Here is a 21,861-nt window from a genome sequence, read left to right as displayed (position 1 = left end):
GTTTTATTCAAAAGTATTTACAGCTTAAAGAACTTAAAGTATCAAAAGCACTTGTTATGGAGCCAGATTGTGCTCTGAGATGTAATGGAGTAGAAGTACAAGCATCTTAAAATGAAAATATTCAAGTTAAAAACAAGTACTTTAGTAGTACTTTCTATTCATGCAAATAAATACCTTTTAACAGGACAAAGTACCCATAACTCACAGGGATATTATAAAAGCAGTCTGATATATAAATACAATATGAAATAAAGATAAATCCTACAAAATATCACAAGATTACTACAAACCAGTGTATTCAGATCATTTACTTAAGTATAGGTAAAAGTACCGCATATATACATCGTGGGGATAGTAATCAGATAAAGTATAAGTACCTCATATATACATCATGGGGATAGTACTCAGATAAAGTAAAAGTACCTCATATATACATCATGGGGATAGTACTCAGATAAAGTAAAAGTACCTCATATATACATCATGGGGATAGTAATCAGATAAAGTATAAGTACCTCATATATACATCATGGGGATAGTACTCAGATAAAGTAAAAGTACCTCATATATACATCATGGGGATAGTACTCAGATAAAGTAAAAGTACCTCATATATACATCATGGGGATAGTACTCAGATAAAGTAAAAGTACCTCATATATACATAGTGGGGATAGTACTCACTTAAAGTAAAAGTACCTCATATATACATAGTGGGGATAGTACTCAGATAAAGTATAAGTACCTCATAAATACATCATGGGGATAGTACTCAGATAAAGTATAAGTACCTCATCATGGGGATCATCTATTCAAGGCTTTGTGTCTGATAACGATCTGAAGACGATGATCCAGACCTGTGAAGTGGTTAATATCATCATCATCATCATCATCTTCATCTTCATCAGCAGCAGCAGCAGCCTGGATGGACCTGAGACTGAGGAGGAAGAGGAGGAAGACAGATGCTGTTCTGTGTGCAAATGGAGCAAATCAAACACATTGTTTGTGTCTTTAAAGGGTTAATCAGGTCAAACATGAAACAGAGCCTTTGATTAGATAAAGAGAGGAGGAGAGGAGAGGAGAGGAGAGGAGAGGAAAGGAGAGGAAAGGAAAGGAAAGGAAAGGAAAGGAAAGGAAAGGAAAGGAAAGAAAAGGAAAGGAAAGGAAAGGAAAGGAAAGGAAAGGAAAGGAAAGAAAAGGAAAGGAAAGGAAAGGAAAGGAAAGGAAAGGAAAGAAAAGGAAAGGAGAGGAGAGGAAACAAAAGTATACGAAAGGAGAGGAGAGGAGAGAAGAGGAAATGAAAGGAAACAAAAGTAAAGATAAGGAAAGGAAAGGAGAGGAGAGGAAAGGAGAGGAGAGGAGAAGGGACTCCTCATATCAGCTACATAAGTAAAAGTATTTTCAGAAAAGAAGTATTTCTGAAACAAAATCCTGTTAAAGTTACTCTGCAGATCAATATATTTAGTAAAGATGTGATCAGTTTATCTGTCTGTTTGTCTCTCTGTCTGACAGACAGAGACAAACAGACAGACAGACAGACAGTGAGGACGGTGACAGAGAGAGACAGCAAATGAGGACCTCTTTGAGCTTTAAACTGATCTGATCAGCTGTCTGTTGTTTCTTCTCATCAGTTAAACTAGTATTACACTTTATATTTTATACTTCTGTTAAACATAATATAAATATTATACTTATGTTAAACATAATATAAATATCATACTTGTTCTGTTAAACACAATATAAATATTATACTTATGCAAAACATAATATAAATATTATACTTGTTCTGTTAAACATAATATAAATATTACACTTGTTATGTTAAACATAATATAAATATCATACTTGTTCTGTTAAACATAATATAAATATTATACTTATGTTAAACATAATATAAATATTATATTTGTTCTGTTAAACATAATATAAATATTATACTTATGTTAAACATAATATAAATATCATACTTGTTCTGTTAAACATAATATAAATATTATACTTGTTCTGTTAAACATAATATAAATATTATATTTGTTCTGTTAAACATAATATAAATATTATACTTATGTTAAACATAATATAAATATCATACTTGTTCTGTTAAACATAATATAAATATTATACTTGTTCTGTTAAACATAATATAAATATTATATTTGTTCTGTTAAACATAATATAAATATTATACTTATGTTAAACATAATATAAATATCATACTTGTTCTGTTAAACATAATATAAATATTATACTTATGTTAAACATAATATAAATATTATATTTGTTCTGTTAAACATAATATAAATATTATACTTTTGTTTAAATAAAATGGTTTCTTTACGTTCAGCTCGTCTCTGATGGAGACAAACAGTTGGAGCTAATACTGATATATACAGTTGTGGTCAAAAGTTTACATACACTTGTAAAGAACATAATGTCATGGCTCTCTTGAGTTTCCCCGTTATTTCTACAACTGATTTTTCTCTGATAGAGTGATTGGAACACATACTTCTTTGTCACAAAAAACATTCATGAAGTTTGGTTCTTTCATGACTTTATTATGGGTTAACAGAAAAAGTGATCAAATCTGCTGGGTCAAAAATATACATACAGCAGTGCTAATATTTGGTTACATGTCCCTTGGCCATTTTCACTTCAATTAGGCGCTTTTGGTAGCCATCCACAAGCTTCTGGCAAGCTTCTCGTTGAATCTTTGACCACTCCTCTTGACAGAATTTGTGCAGTTCAGTTAAATTTGATGGCTTTCTGACATGGACTTGTTTCTTGAGCATTGTCCACATGTTCTCAATGGGATTTAAGTCAGGACTTTGGGAAGGCCATTCTAAAACCCTAATTCTAGCCTGATTTAGCCATTCCATTACCACTTTTGATGTGCGTTTGGGGTCATTGTCCTGTCGGAACACCCAACTGCGCCCAAGACCCAACCTTCGGGCTGATGATTTTAGGTCATCCTGAAGAATTTGAAGGTAATCCTCCTTCTTCATTATCCCATTTACTCTCTGTAAAGCACCAGTTCCATTGGCAGCAAAACAGCCCCACAGCATAATACTACCACCACCGTGCTTGACGGTAGGCATGGTGTTCTTGGGGTTAAAGGCCTCACCTTTTCTCCTCCAAACATATTGCTGGGCATTGTGGCCAAACAGCTCGATTTTTGTTTCGTCTGACCACAGAACTTTCCTCCAGAAGGTCTTATCTTTGTCCATGTGATCAGCAGCAAACTTCAGTCGAGCCTTAAGGTGCCGCTTTTGGAGCAAGGGCTTCCTTCTTGCACGGCAGCCTCTCAGTCCATGGAGATGCAAAACACGCTTGACTGTGGACACTGACACCTGTGTTCCAGCAGCTTCTAATTCTTGGCAGATCTGCTTTTTGGTGGTTCTCGGTTGACTCTTCACCCTCCTGACCAATTTTCTCTCAGCAGCAGGTGATAGCTTGTGTTTTCTTCCTGATCGTGGCAGTGACAAAACAGTGCCATGCACTTTATACTTACAAACAATTGTTTGCACTGTTGCTCTTTGGACCTGCAGCTGCTTTGAAATGGCTCCAAGTGACTTTCCTGACTTGTTCAAGTCAATGATTCGCTTTTTTAGATCCATGCTGAGCTCCTTTGACTTTCCCATTGTAGCGTTTGTGGCCGTTTGTATCCAATGAGCCCTATTTAAATGGCCTCAGAGAAGTCACCAGCTGTAGTCACTCATAATCACTCACAAGAAGTTAAGAGGCCATGCTATGAAGCTCATTTCATTGACACAACTTTCTAAGTCACCAAAATTGCTAATTCATGTTGCTGTATGTATATTTTTGACCCAGCAGATTTTGATCACTTTTTCTGTTAACCCATAATAAAGTCATGAAAGAACCAAACTTCAAGAATGTTTTTTGTGACAAAGAAGTATCTGTTCCAATCACTCTATCAGAGAAAAATCAGAGTTGTAGAAATAACTGGAAACTCAAGAGAGCCATGACATTATGTTCTTTACAAGTGTATGTAAACTTTTGACCACAACTGTACCTATGTTGAATACACTTACTGTAAATCGCTTTGAATAAAAGCGTCTGCTAAATGACTGCAATTTAATATATTTTGTTTAAAATATAAACTACTACTAATAATCATGATAATAGAAGAAGAAGAGAACATCTGTTTTCTTTTTATCCACAAAAACCTTCAAACAACTTCATCTTTTAAATATTAAGACTTCTACTTTTGTATCTGTATGCACAAATCGTGAATAAGCATAGACACGTGCGGTTGGGAGTGTTTGTCTTTATAAAAAGAGACATTTCACCTCATTAAAAGCATTTACATTTACACAAACTGGTTTATGATTAAAATAGAAGTTAAAAGTACTTAAAGGGCAATGTTATGGTTCTTGTACTTATGTTTTTCTATTTTACGTTACTTTATATTTCTACTACATTACATTTATTTTACAGATATAATTACGACTTACTTCACAAAATAATATAAAAACATATAAGTCTATTTAAATACAACGTATGATTCATACATCATAAATCAAATATTAAATCAGCAATGTTTTATCAAAGAGACATTTAAACTCTAAACTTCTCACATTGTTTCACTTAAATAACAGTTTGAGACAAAAAAATTAACAAATATTTCACAAAAAGTCAAAAATTAAAAACAAATTCACGTCTCAGAACTTCTTCTTCTTCTTCTTCTTCTTCTACTTCTTCTACTTCTTCTATTAATCGTCTCTCGACCCCTCAGTTTTATCTGGTGACCCTTTGGAGGGCCCCGACCCCTATGTTGTGAACCACTGGACTAAACTATGTGACTGTATATAAAGTAGTTAAAGTATTTACAACAGTAACATTGATTTAACTAACTTATGTCATTAATAAAGAAAAGGAACACATTTTTATGAAAAGTAACGCATGATAAAAAATATAAATACTGATATTAAGTCAAAATTAAGAATATAAATAATCTGAAAAATAGAGGAAATTAGTAAAAATGTTTAAATACTAAATCATACATTTAAAATAAATCATTAAAAACAAAAGAAAATTAAGAAATGCTTAATTGAGATTATGAGACAATAAATAAAAAATGTTCAGGTCAACATTATAAGAAAGAGAATCAATATTAAGAGGGAGCGAGTCCAAATTATAAAAATATAGAAAGACTTTACAGCGGCACAAGTACTTTTACTGCTGATACTTCAAGTACATTTAGCTGATAATACTACGACTTCTACTTGTAATGGAGTCTTTTTTAATTGTTCCTGTGTTAGTGCTTTTACCGGTGGTTTTATTTACTAAATATTAATATGAAAAGTTTAAATGTTAAGCAAGTAAATATTATATATATACAAACATGATGTGTTTAAACGGTGAGGAAACAAACAATGAAAGAGCTTCAGTCTATAAAAGAAACACGAGACCGACGTAGTTTTAACTTTTAGGACCGTGATTCTTATTCTCTGTGACCGGCCATAAAGAAGCTCATGATATCATTAGATTATTATTATTATTTATGTGGCCTGTTAAGTAGAATTTTACTGTTGTTGGTAAAAGTACATTACTTCCCTCTGAGATGTAGTGGAGTAAAAGTATGAAGTAGCGTGAAATGGGAGTACTCAAGTAAAATACATGTACATCAAATTATACTCCTACAATACTTAGAAAACTTAGTTGATGTAAATAAATATATTTCAGTCGGCTACTTGTAAAATATATAAAACACTAACGATGCTAGACAGAAATATTCACACAAAATACCATCGTAGTGGTGTAAGAAATACTCAGATCCTTCACTAAAGTAAAAGTACCTCATATGTACATGACAGGGAGAGTACTCAGATCCTTAAAGAAACACGAGACAGACGTAGTTTTACATTTTAGGGCCGTGGTTCTTCTTCTCTGTGGCCATAAAGAAGCTGGAGGAGCCCTCAGGTGTGCTGGATTCCTTCTTTTTTAAGGGGGGGGGATTTAAATGTCACAATCTAAAGACATCTAGAGACTCATCTCCCCTCTTCTGTCTGTCCCCCCCCCCCCCCACACACACACCCATGTGAGGAGGGGAGTCGCAGCGCCTGCTTGTCCACCGGGACCGGTCCCGCCGGCCCCCCATCAAAGCCCCGGGAGCCTTTGATGGGGGCTGATAGGGATCAATGGGGACAGAGGAAGAGGTCCTAACTGAGCGTGTTACAGACGGGCCGGCAGAGGAGATCAATGATTATTGGGGCGTCATCAGAGCACCTTCATCTGCATGGAGGAACCCATTCAGCACCCGGAACACACTCAGATTTATTCTTTACATTTTAGGACGAGGACTGAGTCCCTACGTTTGTTCTTAGTTCAAATTAAAATAGGGAAACATTTACTTTGTTTTGTTTTTTTCACTTAAATATGTATTTTTACTTTTAAAAGTGCAAATAGAATATTTTAATGTATTTGTAGTTGTGCTTTTCCTCTTAATAATTTACACTTATGGTTGTTTTTTTAAGCTTTTTTGTGCTAAACTGCAGCAGCAATAATATTCTAAATTGTATTATTTTTGACAACAAATATTTTTTGAGGATTAAATAATTTCTAACTGAAGTGTTTAAATATGTTTTACATTTTCTAAATACAAATATATAATGTAATTTGCATTTTAGGTTGTTTTTAAGCTCCTTTGTGTTAAACTACACCAGCAATAATATTTTTAATATTTTGGAAAATAAAGTTTTGGTTTCATTTATTTTTCTTTAAATTATTAACAACGTCAAGAAGGATGATGACTGTATCACAAAGTTTTCTGAGTTCAAATTAAAGATGATAAAGATGAGTCAGCGTATTGATTGTAATTTTGAATATAGTAGAATAAGTAACTTTATTTGAAGAAGACACTTAAAGTTAAAGACAACTCACTCTAGAGCACCATATGTGGATTCATCTGCGGCTGAAAACAGCCCCCCAATAAATGCACTATTTTCTCTTTTTAAAAGAAGAAACTATATATTTGTGAGGAATTAACGTGCTTGGAATTGAGAGACAGACAGAAAGTCAGAAACACGTTGATTCATCAGATTTGATGACAATAATAAAAACAAAGCAAATTTCTCCTTCAAAGCTTCTGTATTCAAGACCAGTTTAACTGAGAGTTATTTGGGGATTTTATCTATGAAAACCTGATAAAGACGGAGACATTAGCGGAGAGATCTGAGCACCGGGTCGGGACATGTGTCTCCCTCTGGTCTCCCCCCTTGGGGGGGGTCGAGGTGTGTTTGTGTCCATAACAGAGCAGCAAACAGGCCCATTAGAGATGAAAGGGTCTGAATGGAGCCAATCAAAGACGAGCTCAGCAGGAGACGGTCACCACACAGACAGCAGCAGGGACGAGAGACCCCCTTCATCACGGAGCATTTACACACACACACACACACACACACACACACACACACACACACACCAGGCCGATGAACCAGACTGTGATCCTGAAGTGTGTGTGTGTGTGTGTGTGTGTGTGTGTGTGTGTGTGTGTGTGTGTGTGTGTGAACACAAAAGATGTAAACAAGGATTATGCAGAAGAAAAGAAATGCAGAAAGTTGCAAATAAACAAAGATAAGGCACATTTCACTCAAATAATAAATAATATTGAGACATGCAAAATCTCGGTTTAATGGAAAACATTAGATATTTACAACAACAGCAAAAATAAATCCTGGTTGCTGCGTTTTCTCTATTTATTAATATTTTAAAAAAAATAGATGATACAAGTTTTAACTGTACAATACTTCAGTGCAATCTTTTAGTACTTGTACTTTCTATTAGGATGATGAATATAAATATATATATATATATATATATATATATATATATATATATACATATATATATATATAACAGAATAATGAGAGAAAATTAGGAGATATTGAGTCATAATTTAGAGATAAATCATACATTTTAAATAATTAATTAAAAACAATAGAAAATTATTATTATCATAGTAAATCAACATTTTTAATTACATATCAGTCACCGGAGACATTTTACTGCAGAGCGAGTACTTTTACTGCCGATACTTTAAGTATTTTCAACTGATAATACTTGTTGTATTTACTTTTCACTATTCTGAAACGTTGGTTGTAATATTGTACGTTTCGTTTTGTAAATATATATATATATGTAATATATTTAGTAAAACCTATTTTCCAGAGATGATGTTGTACATTTTGTTGTTTAATACTTTAAAGTAGAGTTTGAATGCAGTACTTTTACATAGTTTTTCAGGTACTTTTACTTCCTCTTTGACTCTTTTCTTTACACAGGAACATGTTGAGTAAATAAGTGATTACATTTCTATTAATCCCTTCTAATAAACAGAAACTAGACCTCATTAGTTTGAAGAAGCTGAAATCATTAACATCTCCACAGAGATGTCTGAGCTCAGAGGTCCAGACTGAGAGTCTCCTCTCGGTTCTCCTTTTGTTCACACATACGGCGTCAAAAACACAGACGTGTCGATGGAGACGAAGAAAATAAAAGTTCTTCAGACCTGAATACAGACACACCGTCAACAACACTGTGCTCACTGCTCATCCTGAGAGACTGATAGACTGAGATAGATATGAAGGATGAACGGAGGAAACAAAGGAGGAGGAGGAGGAGGAGGAGGAGAAGAAGAAGAAGAAGAAGAAGAAGAACAAGGATTAAGGAGAAGAAGGCTTAAGGAGAAGGAGAAGAAGAAGACAAACAAGAAGAAGTAGAAGAAGGCCGAAGAAGAAAAAGAAGAAGAAGAAGGATTAAGGAGGAGGAGAAGAAGAAGGAAAAGAAGACAAACAAGAAGAGGAAGAAGGCCGAGGAGGAGAAGAAGAAGAAGAAGAAGAAGAAGAAGAAGGATTAAGGAGGAGGAGAAGAAGAAGAGAAGAAGACAAATAATGAGAGAAGAGAAAGAAGGACAAGGAGGAGAAGGAGAGTGTGTTCATGTCAGAGAGGAGGAGGAGGTGTGAGCACCGACGCTGTCTTTGATGTTAAACTGGTATTTAGAGGTTAATGAGGCTGTTAGGGAGAGGTGAAGGAAACGCCTGAGAGTTCACACACACACACACACACACACACACACACAGGAAATGCATCTGTAGCTCCTCTGCAGTATTCCTCTGAAGTATTCAGATTCTCATAAAGTACTGCCTTCAAACACCTCTCAAGTACACAAGTATTATCAGATGTACTTAAAGTATCAGCAGTAAAAGTACTATGTGACATGATTAGATATTTAATACTGAAGCATCAACGTTACTGCTGTAGATACTTTAACTACTTTATATACAGTCACATAGCTTAGTCCAGCAGTTCACAACATAGGGGTCGGGACCCTCTACAGCACAGGTGTATTCGGCCCGCGACGTCATTTTATGTGGCCCATAAAAAAAAAGAAAAAAAAAAGAGTTTTGATAATAAAAATATCCCAATGGTCAAAATTATGAGATAGATAAACACAACAGTCATAGAAGCAGCTCTTCATAGGTTACTCTACATTTGACATAGAAATGAATTGTGAGTACATTGAAGACTACTTTAAACGTGGCTTTACAACAGATGAAATCTATCTATCTATTTTGAAGCAGTGCATGTTAAAAGGTATGTGAGCAGGTGAGCTCCGACCCGATACAGACTTTTAAAAATGTCAGTTTGTGAAAGAAACACCATCGCAGACCGAGTTCAGGAACTAGCAGGCAATCTGACAACACAGCTAGCTGAAGAGACGAGCAACTACTTGTCTTTTTCATCAGCAACAACACGGATACAGAGCATCTATCAATGTTTAAAGAGGCTGAAGGCAGACCTGACCGTCACTGAGGAGCTCTTGGATGTAGCTGCATGAATGTGACGATGACGGGGAGGAACATTAGCGATGCAGAGAGGTGACAAAAATAGCTTTGAACAAAGTGAATGTAATAACTTGTGTTTGATGATATTTGTCTTTGATATTTTCTTTAAAAATGTGCTCTTTGATAGAGTAATGTGAGTTTCTTAACCCTAAATTAAAAGGATTTATGTTATAATAACAGAAATGTGCTGTAATATATTTTTACATTTATATAACTGCATGTACAATATTGTTACACTTGAATAAACAATAATCAAATGCAGAGACAGTTATTTAACAATATGTTAGAGAGTAGTTACATTTATACAGTCTTACAGTTACAACCGGCCCTTTGAGGGCGACCATGATGCTGATGTGGCCCAGAATGAAAATGAGTTTGACACCCCTGCTCTAAAGGGTCACCAGATAAATCTGAGGGGTCGAGAGACGATTAATGGGAGAGAAGAAGAAGAAGAAGTTCTGATACACAACTTCATATCATATTTTTTCTCTTATCTTTATGGAAGAGTATCAGAGTCAGACGTAAGTAAATAAATCAGAGGAAGAAGATTTTGTTTTTCATTTTGAGAATAAAGAAAAATGTAAACATTAAACTTTTGAAATAAATAAAACTACTAGCGTCAGCGTATGTACTGAAATATTTCCAGCTTAATCTCAAATAGCAAAAAAATACTTCCTACTCTGATGCATTTACTTAAACAAAAAAACTCTTGTCATGTCTCTTTAGAGGAACTGATAACATCTGAAACATGACGAGGAGACTTGATTTATATCTAAAAGGTCAAAAGTCAAAGTGGTTTGATCTTTAAAAATGTGTTTTATTTTAGTTTATCTCGTGTTTTTTAATGTTAAATCTTAATTTGTGAAGTAACTAAAGCCGTCAGATAAATGTAGTGCAGTAAAAAACATTTCCCTCTAAAACGGAGGAGAAAGTAGCAGGAAATAGAAATACTCAAGTAAAGTAAAAGTACCTCAAACTTTAACCGACTACATGCTCCTTCCACTGTGGTTTCATCTTGAATGTTCAGATAAGAGGAAGACGTTGTAGAATACAGGTCAGTAGTACACAGCTGTTTGTTTGAGGGGAAACGTTAAAGACGGTAAAACAACAGACAGGAAAACGTGTCCCGATGTACGAGTAGTAGGAAAACATAAAAGTAGAAACGACTACTTCAGTAGTTATGTTCTGCATCAAACAAAAGTGTTCCAGTTTCTAGTTTGATTAAATCAAACTCTTCTTCTTCTTCTCTTGTATATTTTTCCTCTGGCGCCACCATGAGGTTCACCTTTAAGATTTAAACAATAACAAAAAGACCTGGTGAAGCAGCGTGGCATCATGGGAGTTGTCTTCAATACAGTGTTTTTACCACAAAGGTCTCCTGCTGATTAAAACTCTGAATAAAAAGGAACCTCATGTTTAAAATCAGAGTTTCTCCGGCACTTTCCGGAGAACGCAGGACGTCCTGGAGGAGCTGAGCGACGAGCTGATGCTTAATTTGCTTAGCTTGTTTCTCTGATAAGTAAGATCCAGAAGTCCTATGACTAAAATCTTTCTACCGGTTTAAAACCACCAAGATCTAAAAGATGTGTTGTGAAAATGTGGCTTAAAATTGGTTAAATAGTCAGTTTATGAAAGTTTCTGTCAGACAACAACAACGCTGATACAATTCCACTGACAGGTGAATAAATGAAACGCACTTTGATTAAAATGACAGATTTCCCTGGTTTGTAAATTGTTAAAAGTACACAATTTAACAACATATAAAACATATGTCTAGTTGTTTTTACACATTTTAATGTAGAAAAGTAACACATACCATTAATGCAAAGTGTAACAGTTCAGCAGATTAACTAACAGGCACTCGTGTTGACGCAGCAGCAAGATCACAGAACTTCATCTCTGTTTAATTGAAGATACCAGTTAATTAGGGACACCTATCGCTATACAGTATATATGTGTGTATATACACACATACATATATATATATATATATATGTATATATATATATATATATACATATAAAATATAGTACATTTTGAGAAGTGATTTAAAAGAACTGTTTGCTCACCTAAGTTCCTTTCAGACTGCATTCATTTTACCTGGGTGTACCTAATAAACTGGCAACTTCACAATTAAGTCCACCTCCACAGTTTTATAGTTATATATATCTCTAGTGTCCATCAGGGGGTGACTCCTCTGGTTGTATAGAAGTCTAGTCTAAAATGACTCTACTCAGTAAACATTGTAAACATGAGTTTATGGTCTCAATCTCTAGTTTCAAGTCTTCTTCAATACAGCATGATGTTCATTTAGTAAATTATGGTCCATTTAGAGTCAAACAGACCATAAAGCAGGGTATGCTTTAGGGCGGGGTTACACAGTGATTGACAGGTCTCTATCAGAGACGTATGCGGCGTCTCTACGTCACTCCTCCTCAGTCCAAATATGGTCACTTCCTGTTCACTGGTTGCAAAAAACAAGATGGCGACAGTCGTAATCCAAGATGGCGACGAACTCCAGGCTTCAAAACATCAGTCCACAAACCAATGATGTGACGTCACCATGACTATGTCCACTTCTTATATACAGTCTGTGGTAATAACTGATATATAAATGGTCATTTTCGGGGCGAAGTATTCCTTTTACTTGAGATTGTTGCACCGAAAGATAAAATAATTGCTGATAACTCCCAGAGTTTTAAAATGTGTCTCATAGTTTATGAACCTGCAGTGTTTTGGTGGCTACTAACATTTAAACTCGTGGATTTGTTCCTAAATATTCCTCAGGGATTATGAACGGACACTTCTGTGTTATTTCGTTAAGCTTCCTGTCTGCAGGTCTTAACCCTCAGATGGTACCTGCTTGGTCCTCATCAGGTGTGTTCAGGCGTTTCTCTCTGACGGAAGAATGTACTCCAGACCAAGATGAGCAAATATCTCCTCCTCTGACGAAGCTCTCAGGTATCTACTCTGTAGAAATAGTGATTAAAAAAAGACAAACTATAAACGAGACGGATAACATGAGTTGAATGGTTCAACGTGTCCTCAAACAACGGTTCTTATGATATCTTAAGAAAACGTTACTCCTCATTTATTGTTCGTTTTCCTACGAAAGTCCAGCAACACAAGTACATTTTTACTCATTACATGAAGAATATAAAACATAAATATATACAAAATATGCTTCCGTCTTCACAGGAAACAAAAAGGTGGTGAAATACTTAGTTATGTTCAGGAAAAGATCGTAAAATACTTAGTTATGTTTAGAAAAGATCGTAAAATACTTATTTATGTTTAGAAAAGATCGTGAAATACTTAGTTAGGTTTAGAAAAGATCGTAAAATACTTAGTTAGGTTTAAAAAAAGATTGTGAAATACTTAGTTATGTTCAGGAAAAGATCGTAAAATACTTAGTTAGGGTTAGTAAGAGATCGTGAGATACTTAGTTAGGGTTAGTAAGAGATCGTGAGATACTTAGTTAGGTTTAATAAAAGATCGTTAAATACTTAGTTAGGTTAAATAAAGGATCGTGAGATACTTAGTTAGGTTTAATAAAGGATCGTGAGATACTTAGTTAGGTTTAATAAAAGATCGTGAGATACTTAGTTAGGTTTAATAAAAGATCGTGAGATACTTAGTTAGGTTTAATAAAGGATCGTTAAATACTTAGTTAGGGTTAGTAACAGATCGTGAGATACTTAGTTAGGTTTAATAAAAGATGGTTAAATACTTAGTTAGGTTTAATAAAAGATCGTGGTTTGGGTTAAAATAATTCCTGTTTTGCAATCCACCTCCCTTCTCAACCGCTCTTTGTGCTTTTATTTGCAGTCTTTATACTTCCTGGTTCATGATAACATGAATTACACAAATAGCACATTAACTGTCGTGGGTATATGTATGACCGCTGCATGAGATCGCTCTGAGCGGTGCATCAGAAGGCTCACCTGTTTGTTATCGAACAGAGCGTGGCTGCTCAGAGACATGGCCTTCTCGTGGCCCGCCCAGCGTCGCAGCTCTCTCTCAAACAGCTGCAGAGAATGTGGAGTCAGTGAAGGCATCGCTCACCGTACAACATCTTACAATAGGGTCATTTATGAACGCTCACCTTGGATCCGGTCCAGCCCAGCAGAGCGAAAGCAAACTGGCTGATGGGAGAAACCACCAGGTCCACTCTCACAGCTCTCCACGGCTTCAGTCCTTCACCTTTGACCTGCGACACGGCTGCAGGACCGCTGCACGGCTCCGTCTCCTCGGCTGCTCCTCTCGCCTCCTTGGCTCTTCGTCTCGCCTCCTCGGGCAGTTTGAAGACCGAGAAACACCTCTCAAAGCGGTCCATGTTGGAGGAGGGCCGGGCAGGACCGTCCTTTGCCTCCAGGTAAGAGTTTCTCGTAGTTTTCTGGTACAAGAGGAAACCCTGGAGAGACAGAAAACTGTTACTGTGACTTCCAGATGATTCACGATCTGAGCCACAAAACCCGCCGGCGGGATTGAAAAGCGTGTTCACCGAAACAACAACGATTATCACAGCTAGAACCTGTAAAACCCGATATTATGGTCAGATTTTCATCTTTCCTACGGTCCTCATACACACCACGTGTGACGAAAAAGCAACTAAAACTAAAATTATGATAATTCATCAAAAACTGTTTATTCTTCATGTTCTCATTTAAGATCTTGTCACAAATAAAGCGTTCACTTTAACCAGATTGTGTAAAAACATTAAATTGTGATCTCCTCAGTGAAACTATGAAGTCATGATTGATTCATCTGAGACCAACAGTCATGTGACAACAAATCAGAGAAACTTTGACTGAACTTCAGGAAGTGAACACAGAGAGGAGAGGAGAGGCTGTAATAATGTAAATATCTTAATATTCATAACATGTAGAGCCTCATTTTTTTCCCCAAACATTGGTAACATTTGTGGACACTGACCCAAATGTTAGATATATAGGATTTCTTTGTTGTCCAATTTATTTAACAATAAATTATCAAAGAAATTCAATTTGCGTTTTTCTCTTTTTCATGATTTATGTCATAATAACTGTGTTATTCTGCGCTAAAGACATGTTCTAGTTCTCTCTACTTCCAGTCATGATGGTTCTGTTTCTACAGAGGAGCAGGACTTTTATTTTGAAGTGAGAAATCAAGACCACAGAGAGAAAAATGTGACAGGAGCAAAAAAACAAGGGTTAAAAAGAAGCACCTTCAGGAGAACATGTTGACACATTAAAAAAGACAAGCAGAGACTCAGAATCTACCTGAGAGTCCAACCAGGAGACGACTTTAGGCATCAGCCCCACCTCTCTGCCCTCCTCTGGGTGTGTTATCAGGAAGTCAACGTCGTGGCCCGTCAGCTTCCCTCTGGAGAGACGGTGCCGTTGAACAAAATGTTTGAAGTGAGTGAAATAAAAAGAGTGTTCTAATTTCAAGCCTTTCTTTTAAAAGCATCCTCAATGTTACCGAACACAGGAACAAAGGACTCCTCTGGATAATCTGATGATGATAAAGTCCCACCAGTATATAACAATAACCTCCATTAATACAAATGGATGCAAACTGGAGCCAGATAAGCAGCACTATAGGTAGTTATTTAAGATTCTTTAATATGAGATAGACTATTTTATAAGTGTATAAAACGTCTGCAACCACATCCAGAAACATTTAATAACCACCTGAAGATATTTAGCACTTTTGTAAACTAAATTTAAGATTTTTTTTTTAATACACTCTTAGGCTTAAAAGAAGACATGCAGATACATAGAAGTTAAATTTGTAAATGTAAAAAGAAGAATACTGTGCCCAAAATGTGTTTTAAAGATGTGACAAAACTACATAAATACTTGAGACAAAGTAACTCTAATGAATTTGATTTGTCTCTGATCTTTGTGTGTTTAGTAGCAGCTGTGGTAGGATGAGCTTTTATTTAAACTTGGAGCGTCATGAGAGCGGGTGTGTTGTTGCTCTTCTACCTCCTGAATCCTCCAATCAGAGTCATCCGAGCTCCCGGCAGCACGGAGGCGACGGCTTCCTCCACGACGGCGGCGACGGCGTCGGCCTCGGCCCTCGTGACGGGCTGGTTGAGGTCTTCGTAGTGCTGCAGACCTGAAGAGACGACAACGCGTTCACTCAGAGAGGAACGAGATGAACTACGGAGCGAATGCAGACCAAACACTCGCCTGCTTGTTGAGCTCGATTCAGTGTTCGCTCTGAATCCTGCAGCTGGTGGAGGCTGAGAATCCCCTCTCTGATCCACTGATCGGCTGTTTTCACTCCAACTCCAAAAATACCAGTTAAAACCTGAAATACACACAAAAAAAACCCCTTATGTGATACAGCTCAGACGCTGATCCAGTCAGAAAAGGTACTATTCACAAAATGCAATTAATCTCTAATTATCTTAAAGTGACAGTAGTGCTGTTTAGAAGTGTGTTTGTATGAGGTTCTTCTCCACAGTCAGTGGTTTACTACAGTAGATGGAGCAAAGTAATGTTCTGATGTGGACGTATTCGTAAAGAATCTATATCAGTTTATCTATGGTCTCTTTAAAGACACAAGACTCCATTGAAAAATACAGTAATGTAAAAAAAGTACCTCATACAAACACACTTCTAAACATCACTACTATCCATAAAATGTCACCACAAGAAACTCATGAAGTGAAAAAGTTTACTTGATGTAAATAAAACATAAACTAACATAAATGTTCATATTCAGCTCATTTTCTACCACGAACATCCGTCTATTCTCAAAAAACTGAAACTTAAAAATGACAGTTTGTGGATTCAAGCATTATACTTTATATATTTAATTAATAATACGTTTCCTTTGGCGGGCATGCAATCAGACAAACAGGAGTATTTGTTGGGGACTATTTTCAGCGGCGGATGAATCCACATGTGAGTATCTGTATGTGGGATTGAGTCAAAATAAACGACAGTGTGGTGGTGTTGATGGTGACGATGATGATGAAGGAAACACAGTTAGGCTCATTGATATGACTAATAATACTTGTTAAATAAATGTACTGTTGGTGTTTTTTATGGAGTTTGTTGACGATAAGAAACAAATAGAATATCAGCAGACTGAGCCAGAGCCACTAGTTGGAGCTGAAGGAAAAGACATCTCTGTGATCTCTGTGAAGAAAGTGAGACGGATATTTGGTTCAAATACTGTTAATAGCAAGTGACAAAGCTACTGCAATGAATTGTGGGAAGGCAGCGCCCCGACATGCGACTTATAGCTGATTATTGAAATCTATTTAATGGAAAAACTGAAAGAAAAATGTGGAAAATGTTTTTGTTTTCTTACCATCTTTTCATCTAAAATATTTTTTTTTACAAATAAAGATTTAAGTGAATAAAAACTAATCTGTATCTACGTGTGACTCACTGACCAGAGTCGTGACACATTTAAATAAAGAGCAGGAAGAGGTAGAAAAATAGTATTTATCCTTCTGAATAAATTCTGATGATTTATTACTAATATTATTCTAGATTGTTTAAAAACGTGATGCAATAAAAACTTTTGTTTCATAACTTAATGTAAATGTAAAGTTATTCCAGTATATTTAAAGCGAAGAATTTTGAGGATTATCTGAGTAAAAAGATGGTTGATCTTAATTATTTTGGACGTGATTATGCTGACATGTGATTTTATTGAGTTTAGAATTAGACAAACAAACAGCAGACGAACCTTCAGCGCTTTAAAGCGCTCAGACTGCTTCGTCGCTTCGACTTCACTCGACGCTCCGTTCTCCAAAACGTCCTACGAGGAAAGAGACACAAACGCGTCGCTGGATCTTCTTAACATGTGATGGAAGTAGATAAACAGCGTATTCATCTTCACGCTGACTTTAATGACTCTGAGCGTATGTCCTCCGAGACACGGGAGACCTCTGAGCTGCGTCAAACCCGTCACGGGTTCGGGGAGAGACTTCAACACGGCGGCGGCTCGTCGGAACGCCACGCCGCGTCCGTCCTCGTCGCTGAGCTCAGCGTTTTCAGCCAACAGCGACAACGCGTCCTGAGACCAGAAAACACCAAATTTAATCTAGATTTATATTTAGTTAATGTAAGTATTTTTATATATATATGAGATCTGTGTTGTGTGTGTGTGTGTGTGTGTGTGTGTGTGTGTGTGTGTGTGTGTGTGGGGAGGGGGGGGGGGGGGGGTTACGGTGAGGACGGCGTTGTGGTTGTCCAGAGTGGTCCGTCTCTGACAGGCGTAGCTTGGTGTAGAAAACGCCACAACCTCCACTTCTTTAATCTGCTGCTCCTGAAAGAGACGCAGAAGAACTAAAGGAACAGTTCACCCAAAAACAAGAAGTGTAGCCCCGCCCAAAGCATCCCCTGCTTTATGGTCTGTTTGATTCTAAATGGACCATAATGTACTAAATGAACATCATGCTGTATTGAAGACGACTTGAAACTAGAGATTGAGACCATAAACTCATGTTTACAATGTTTACTGAGGGAATAAATCAAGAGAGAAGTAGAGTCATTTTCTCATAGACTTCTATACAACCAGAGGAGTCGCCCCCTGATGGACACTAGAGAGAATGCAGCTTTAACACTTGAAGCTTTGACTTCACTCTTCAGAACCCGAGGTTACTTCCTGGTTTGGACTGATTTGTCGAGCTCTCCGCTCTCCTTAACGCTACTCAATAGAAACACAATATTTATTTTGCTCACAGTAGAATAACACATATTTACAGACCAGTACATTTTAGCTCCTTTTTTAGTTTTTTTATTCTGGTTATTTTCTTATTAATTTGGGAAATGTTTTAACAATTAGAAGTACCTCTATGAAGGATTACTAGACTGCATTGGGTTTCTCCACAACTGACTATAAATAGTACATATAATATATTGTTGTTACATGTGAATTGCTATTGGAGATATTAAGGACTTCACACAAATAATTACAAATAAATTACATATAAATTGCTGAATAACATCAGTGATTGAAATGTAAGGATTTGTAATAATATGAATAAACAATGGGGCCGATATAGAAGGAGAAGTGAGTCTTCACATGAGTTGAAGTGAAGTGTACCTGTAGTTTGTGTCTGTCCAGTATTTCAACGGGACGTCCCGCCCGCATGCTCTCTGTGAACCAGCTGACGTCCAGCAGGTGAGCAGGTGATCCGGCCTGAGACTGCAGCCACCTCCTGACCTCCTCACCGGAGTTATTCTCACAGATCACATGCGTGACTCTCTCACTGTGAGCAGACAACATGTGATGCACAGACACACACACACACACACACACACACACACACACACACACACACACACACACACACACACACACACACACACTGTAGTTGGTTGAGCTGGAGCTCATTTTAAACTGTTAACTAATGATTGTTTTCATTATGGATTCATCTGCTGATTAATTTCTACATTAATCGATTTTTTTTGTTGTAAAAATAGTGAAAAATATGACACATTCACAATGTTTGTTTAGTCCAAACCTCAATGTTATTACTAATATAATAACATTAACTGTTTTACTCATATTTGAATATTATTAAAATGACCATAAATATATAAATAATATTGAAATCATTACTATTACATTAACATTATTAAAAATATTACTAATATATTAATATTGTTATTAAGTATCAATATATTTACATTATTTACATTATTACTAATACAGTAACATTATTAACAATATTACTCATATTTGAATATTAGTCAAATTACTATGAATATATTAATATTAGTAAAATTATTACTAATATATTAACATTATTACTAATACATTAACATTATTCACAATATTACTAATACATTAACATTATTCACATTATAAAAAAAGAAAAGAAGCAAATATTCACATTTGCGAAGCTGGAACGTGAAATGTATTAACATTAAAAAATTATTTATCAAAAATAGTTTTTAATTTATTTTCTGTCAATTGACAGTTTACATTTTAACAAAACATCATATTTATCAACTTCCGTTGAAAAATCTAAATTTGTGAAGGAAAGCTGTCAGATAAACGTAGAGGAGTAAAAGTATAAAGTGGCATGAGATGAAATCACAAGTACCTCGTCTGAGTAAATGTACCACCACCACGTATCTCTACTACACACTTTAATTTCTCTGCATTTCATTAAATGTCACCTGAACAGCTCCTCCACCTGGAATCCGTTCTTTCCACCGAGCTGAGAGAGAAAAGCTCTTCGGCTGGCTCCCATCTTTCTCTCCAGCAGGAACAACACCACCTGAGGGAACCTGGTCGCTGACGTGACGTCATCCCTCCCAGTGCTCCCAGTGCTCCCGGCACCGGAAGAGGAGACGACTTTCCTCCTCTTTAACGGCACCATGTTGTTAAATAAGACGTCACAGCACCAGACAACACGACGGGTCCACGACTCTCTCTGAGGTAGCGGCGAAGAAAGCCACGGAAGAACAAGCTGCACACTTCTTCTGTGCAAAGAGCGCAACCGGATGCAGCTGCGATGCTGCGCCGACTCCACCTGCGCGTCACCAAAATAGTTCCGACTGGAAACTGCGCGATACGCTCAGACTGCTTGTATGGAAGCTATGGAAGACCATTTCTGACTTTATATATATGTGAAAAAAAAATCATTGTTCAAACTCAGATATGGTATGTCCAAATTCATTATTATATTTTACACTAATAATAATTATAATAAAACCATTATCATTAAATTATTATTATTTGATTTGGTAAATAAACATTTTACTTACCACCTCATAATCCTGAAGTAGTATTAAATTTTTTTAACTTTAGTATCTCAAAATTTGTATTTCTACATCGTTTAGGCTTATAGGATAATTTTATCCAATATATAAAACGTATAATATTTGCCTCAGAGATGTATTAATGCAGAATGGTGGTAATAGTGCAAATGGAGGTGCAGTATGTCTGATTAATTGTTCATGAGTGTGAAGCTGCCTCCTGCTGCTTCTGTCTCCAGGCTGCACATGTGACCAAGATCATGACAAAAAAAACACTGTTTCTCAGCCTTTATGCTCATTTAAATAAACCACAGTACGCTCAGACACACACTTTTTAAATTCTTAAAATTCTTAAATAAAACATTGTTCTTAAAAGACATGGTGTATTTAGAACAGTACAATACTACATAGACACATCCGAGTACAATTCAAACCATTTTCACCTTAGAACAAACTACGCTATCATTTGCAACCTATCAAGCAATTCAAACAAAAATCGAATCGGCCACTGAAAGAGTTTAAAAATTCGGATTATCCGCTGCCTCCAGACATACTGCTGCTGGGAAAACAAAATTCATAGGGTTGTAATTTTGTATTTGAAATACTAATTCTGTAACTATATGTTATATCAAATTTGACTGCCGTTAGATTTAATATTGGATTTTTGATTTGCCACTAAGAAGTGGGTCTTCTATACCAGCAGGTGTTCAAATTACATTTTTAAATCTAAATCCAGATAGATATTTTAAGTTGACTTTACTTAATTTATATTCATAATTTTATTTCAAATATTTTGAGTAAAGTTTACTCACTATGTTCAGTATACTAAAATGTATTATGTAACCTCAATTACTATTTACCTTTTGTGTTTTTGTAGATTCAGATCAATTTAATAGTTTAATTTCTACAAACTAAAATTAAGTTTGATCTAGTTAAACATTTTTAGCTATTACTAGTATCTTAACGTTCAATACATTCCATGTTTACACAAATGAAGCAAACTAAATACTCACTTCTTACAACTTTATTATCTTCATTACCAGCAATGTAAATAAGTACATTTATTCAAGTATTGTATTGATGTAAAAATATAAGGTACTTGAACTTTACATGAGTATTTCTATGTTCTGCTACTTTCCACTTCTCCTCTCCTACATCTCAGAGGTAAATATTTGAAGCTTTAGTTTCTTTAGAAAGCGCTCTATTGTGCATTTACTGCACAATACTTTTGATTGTGCAGTAAATGCAAAAGTACATTTTGATGAGAATACTTGCTG

General features: G+C 35.9%; 1 protein-coding gene across 1 annotated transcript; it reads right to left on the bottom strand.

Moving 5' to 3' along the window:
- Positions 1-11,635: 11,635 nt before the first annotated feature.
- polm (polymerase (DNA directed), mu) lies at positions 11,636-20,357 on the bottom strand. Its single transcript, XM_068706383.1, has 11 exons — positions 20,003-20,357; positions 18,921-19,086; positions 18,042-18,140; positions 17,718-17,888; positions 17,559-17,630; positions 16,043-16,163; positions 15,836-15,968; positions 15,125-15,227; positions 13,969-14,277; positions 13,808-13,891; positions 11,636-12,833 (listed from the first exon to the last, which is right to left on the bottom strand). Exons 1-11 carry the CDS (start codon positions 20,203-20,205, stop codon positions 12,747-12,749), a joined length of 1,548 nt encoding a protein of 515 aa, XP_068562484.1. The 5' UTR covers positions 20,206-20,357; the 3' UTR covers positions 11,636-12,746.
- Between the last annotated feature and the right edge of the window lie 1,504 nt (positions 20,358-21,861).

This window comes from Cebidichthys violaceus, unplaced genomic scaffold, assembly GCF_023349555.1.
Source record: "Cebidichthys violaceus isolate CVI_PGR_0920_01 unplaced genomic scaffold, fCebVio1.0.p SCAF_12, whole genome shotgun sequence".
Lineage (NCBI taxonomy): Eukaryota > Metazoa > Chordata > Actinopteri > Perciformes > Stichaeidae > Cebidichthys > Cebidichthys violaceus.
This window is presented reverse-complemented; position numbering and strand designations above follow the sequence as displayed.

Coding starts and splice junctions, on each gene's coding strand:
- polm (XM_068706383.1), bottom strand. CDS start 20,205: ATGGTGCCGTTAAAGAGGAGGAAAGTCGTCTCCTCTTCCGGTGCCGGG. Junction 17,631..17,717: donor ATACGCTCAGAGTCATTAAA/GTCAGCGTGAAG, acceptor CTTTCCTCGTAG/GACGTTTTGGAGAACGGAGC. Junction 15,969..16,042: donor GAATCGAGCTCAACAAGCAG/GCGAGTGTTTGG, acceptor TCGTCTCTTCAG/GTCTGCAGCACTACGAAGAC.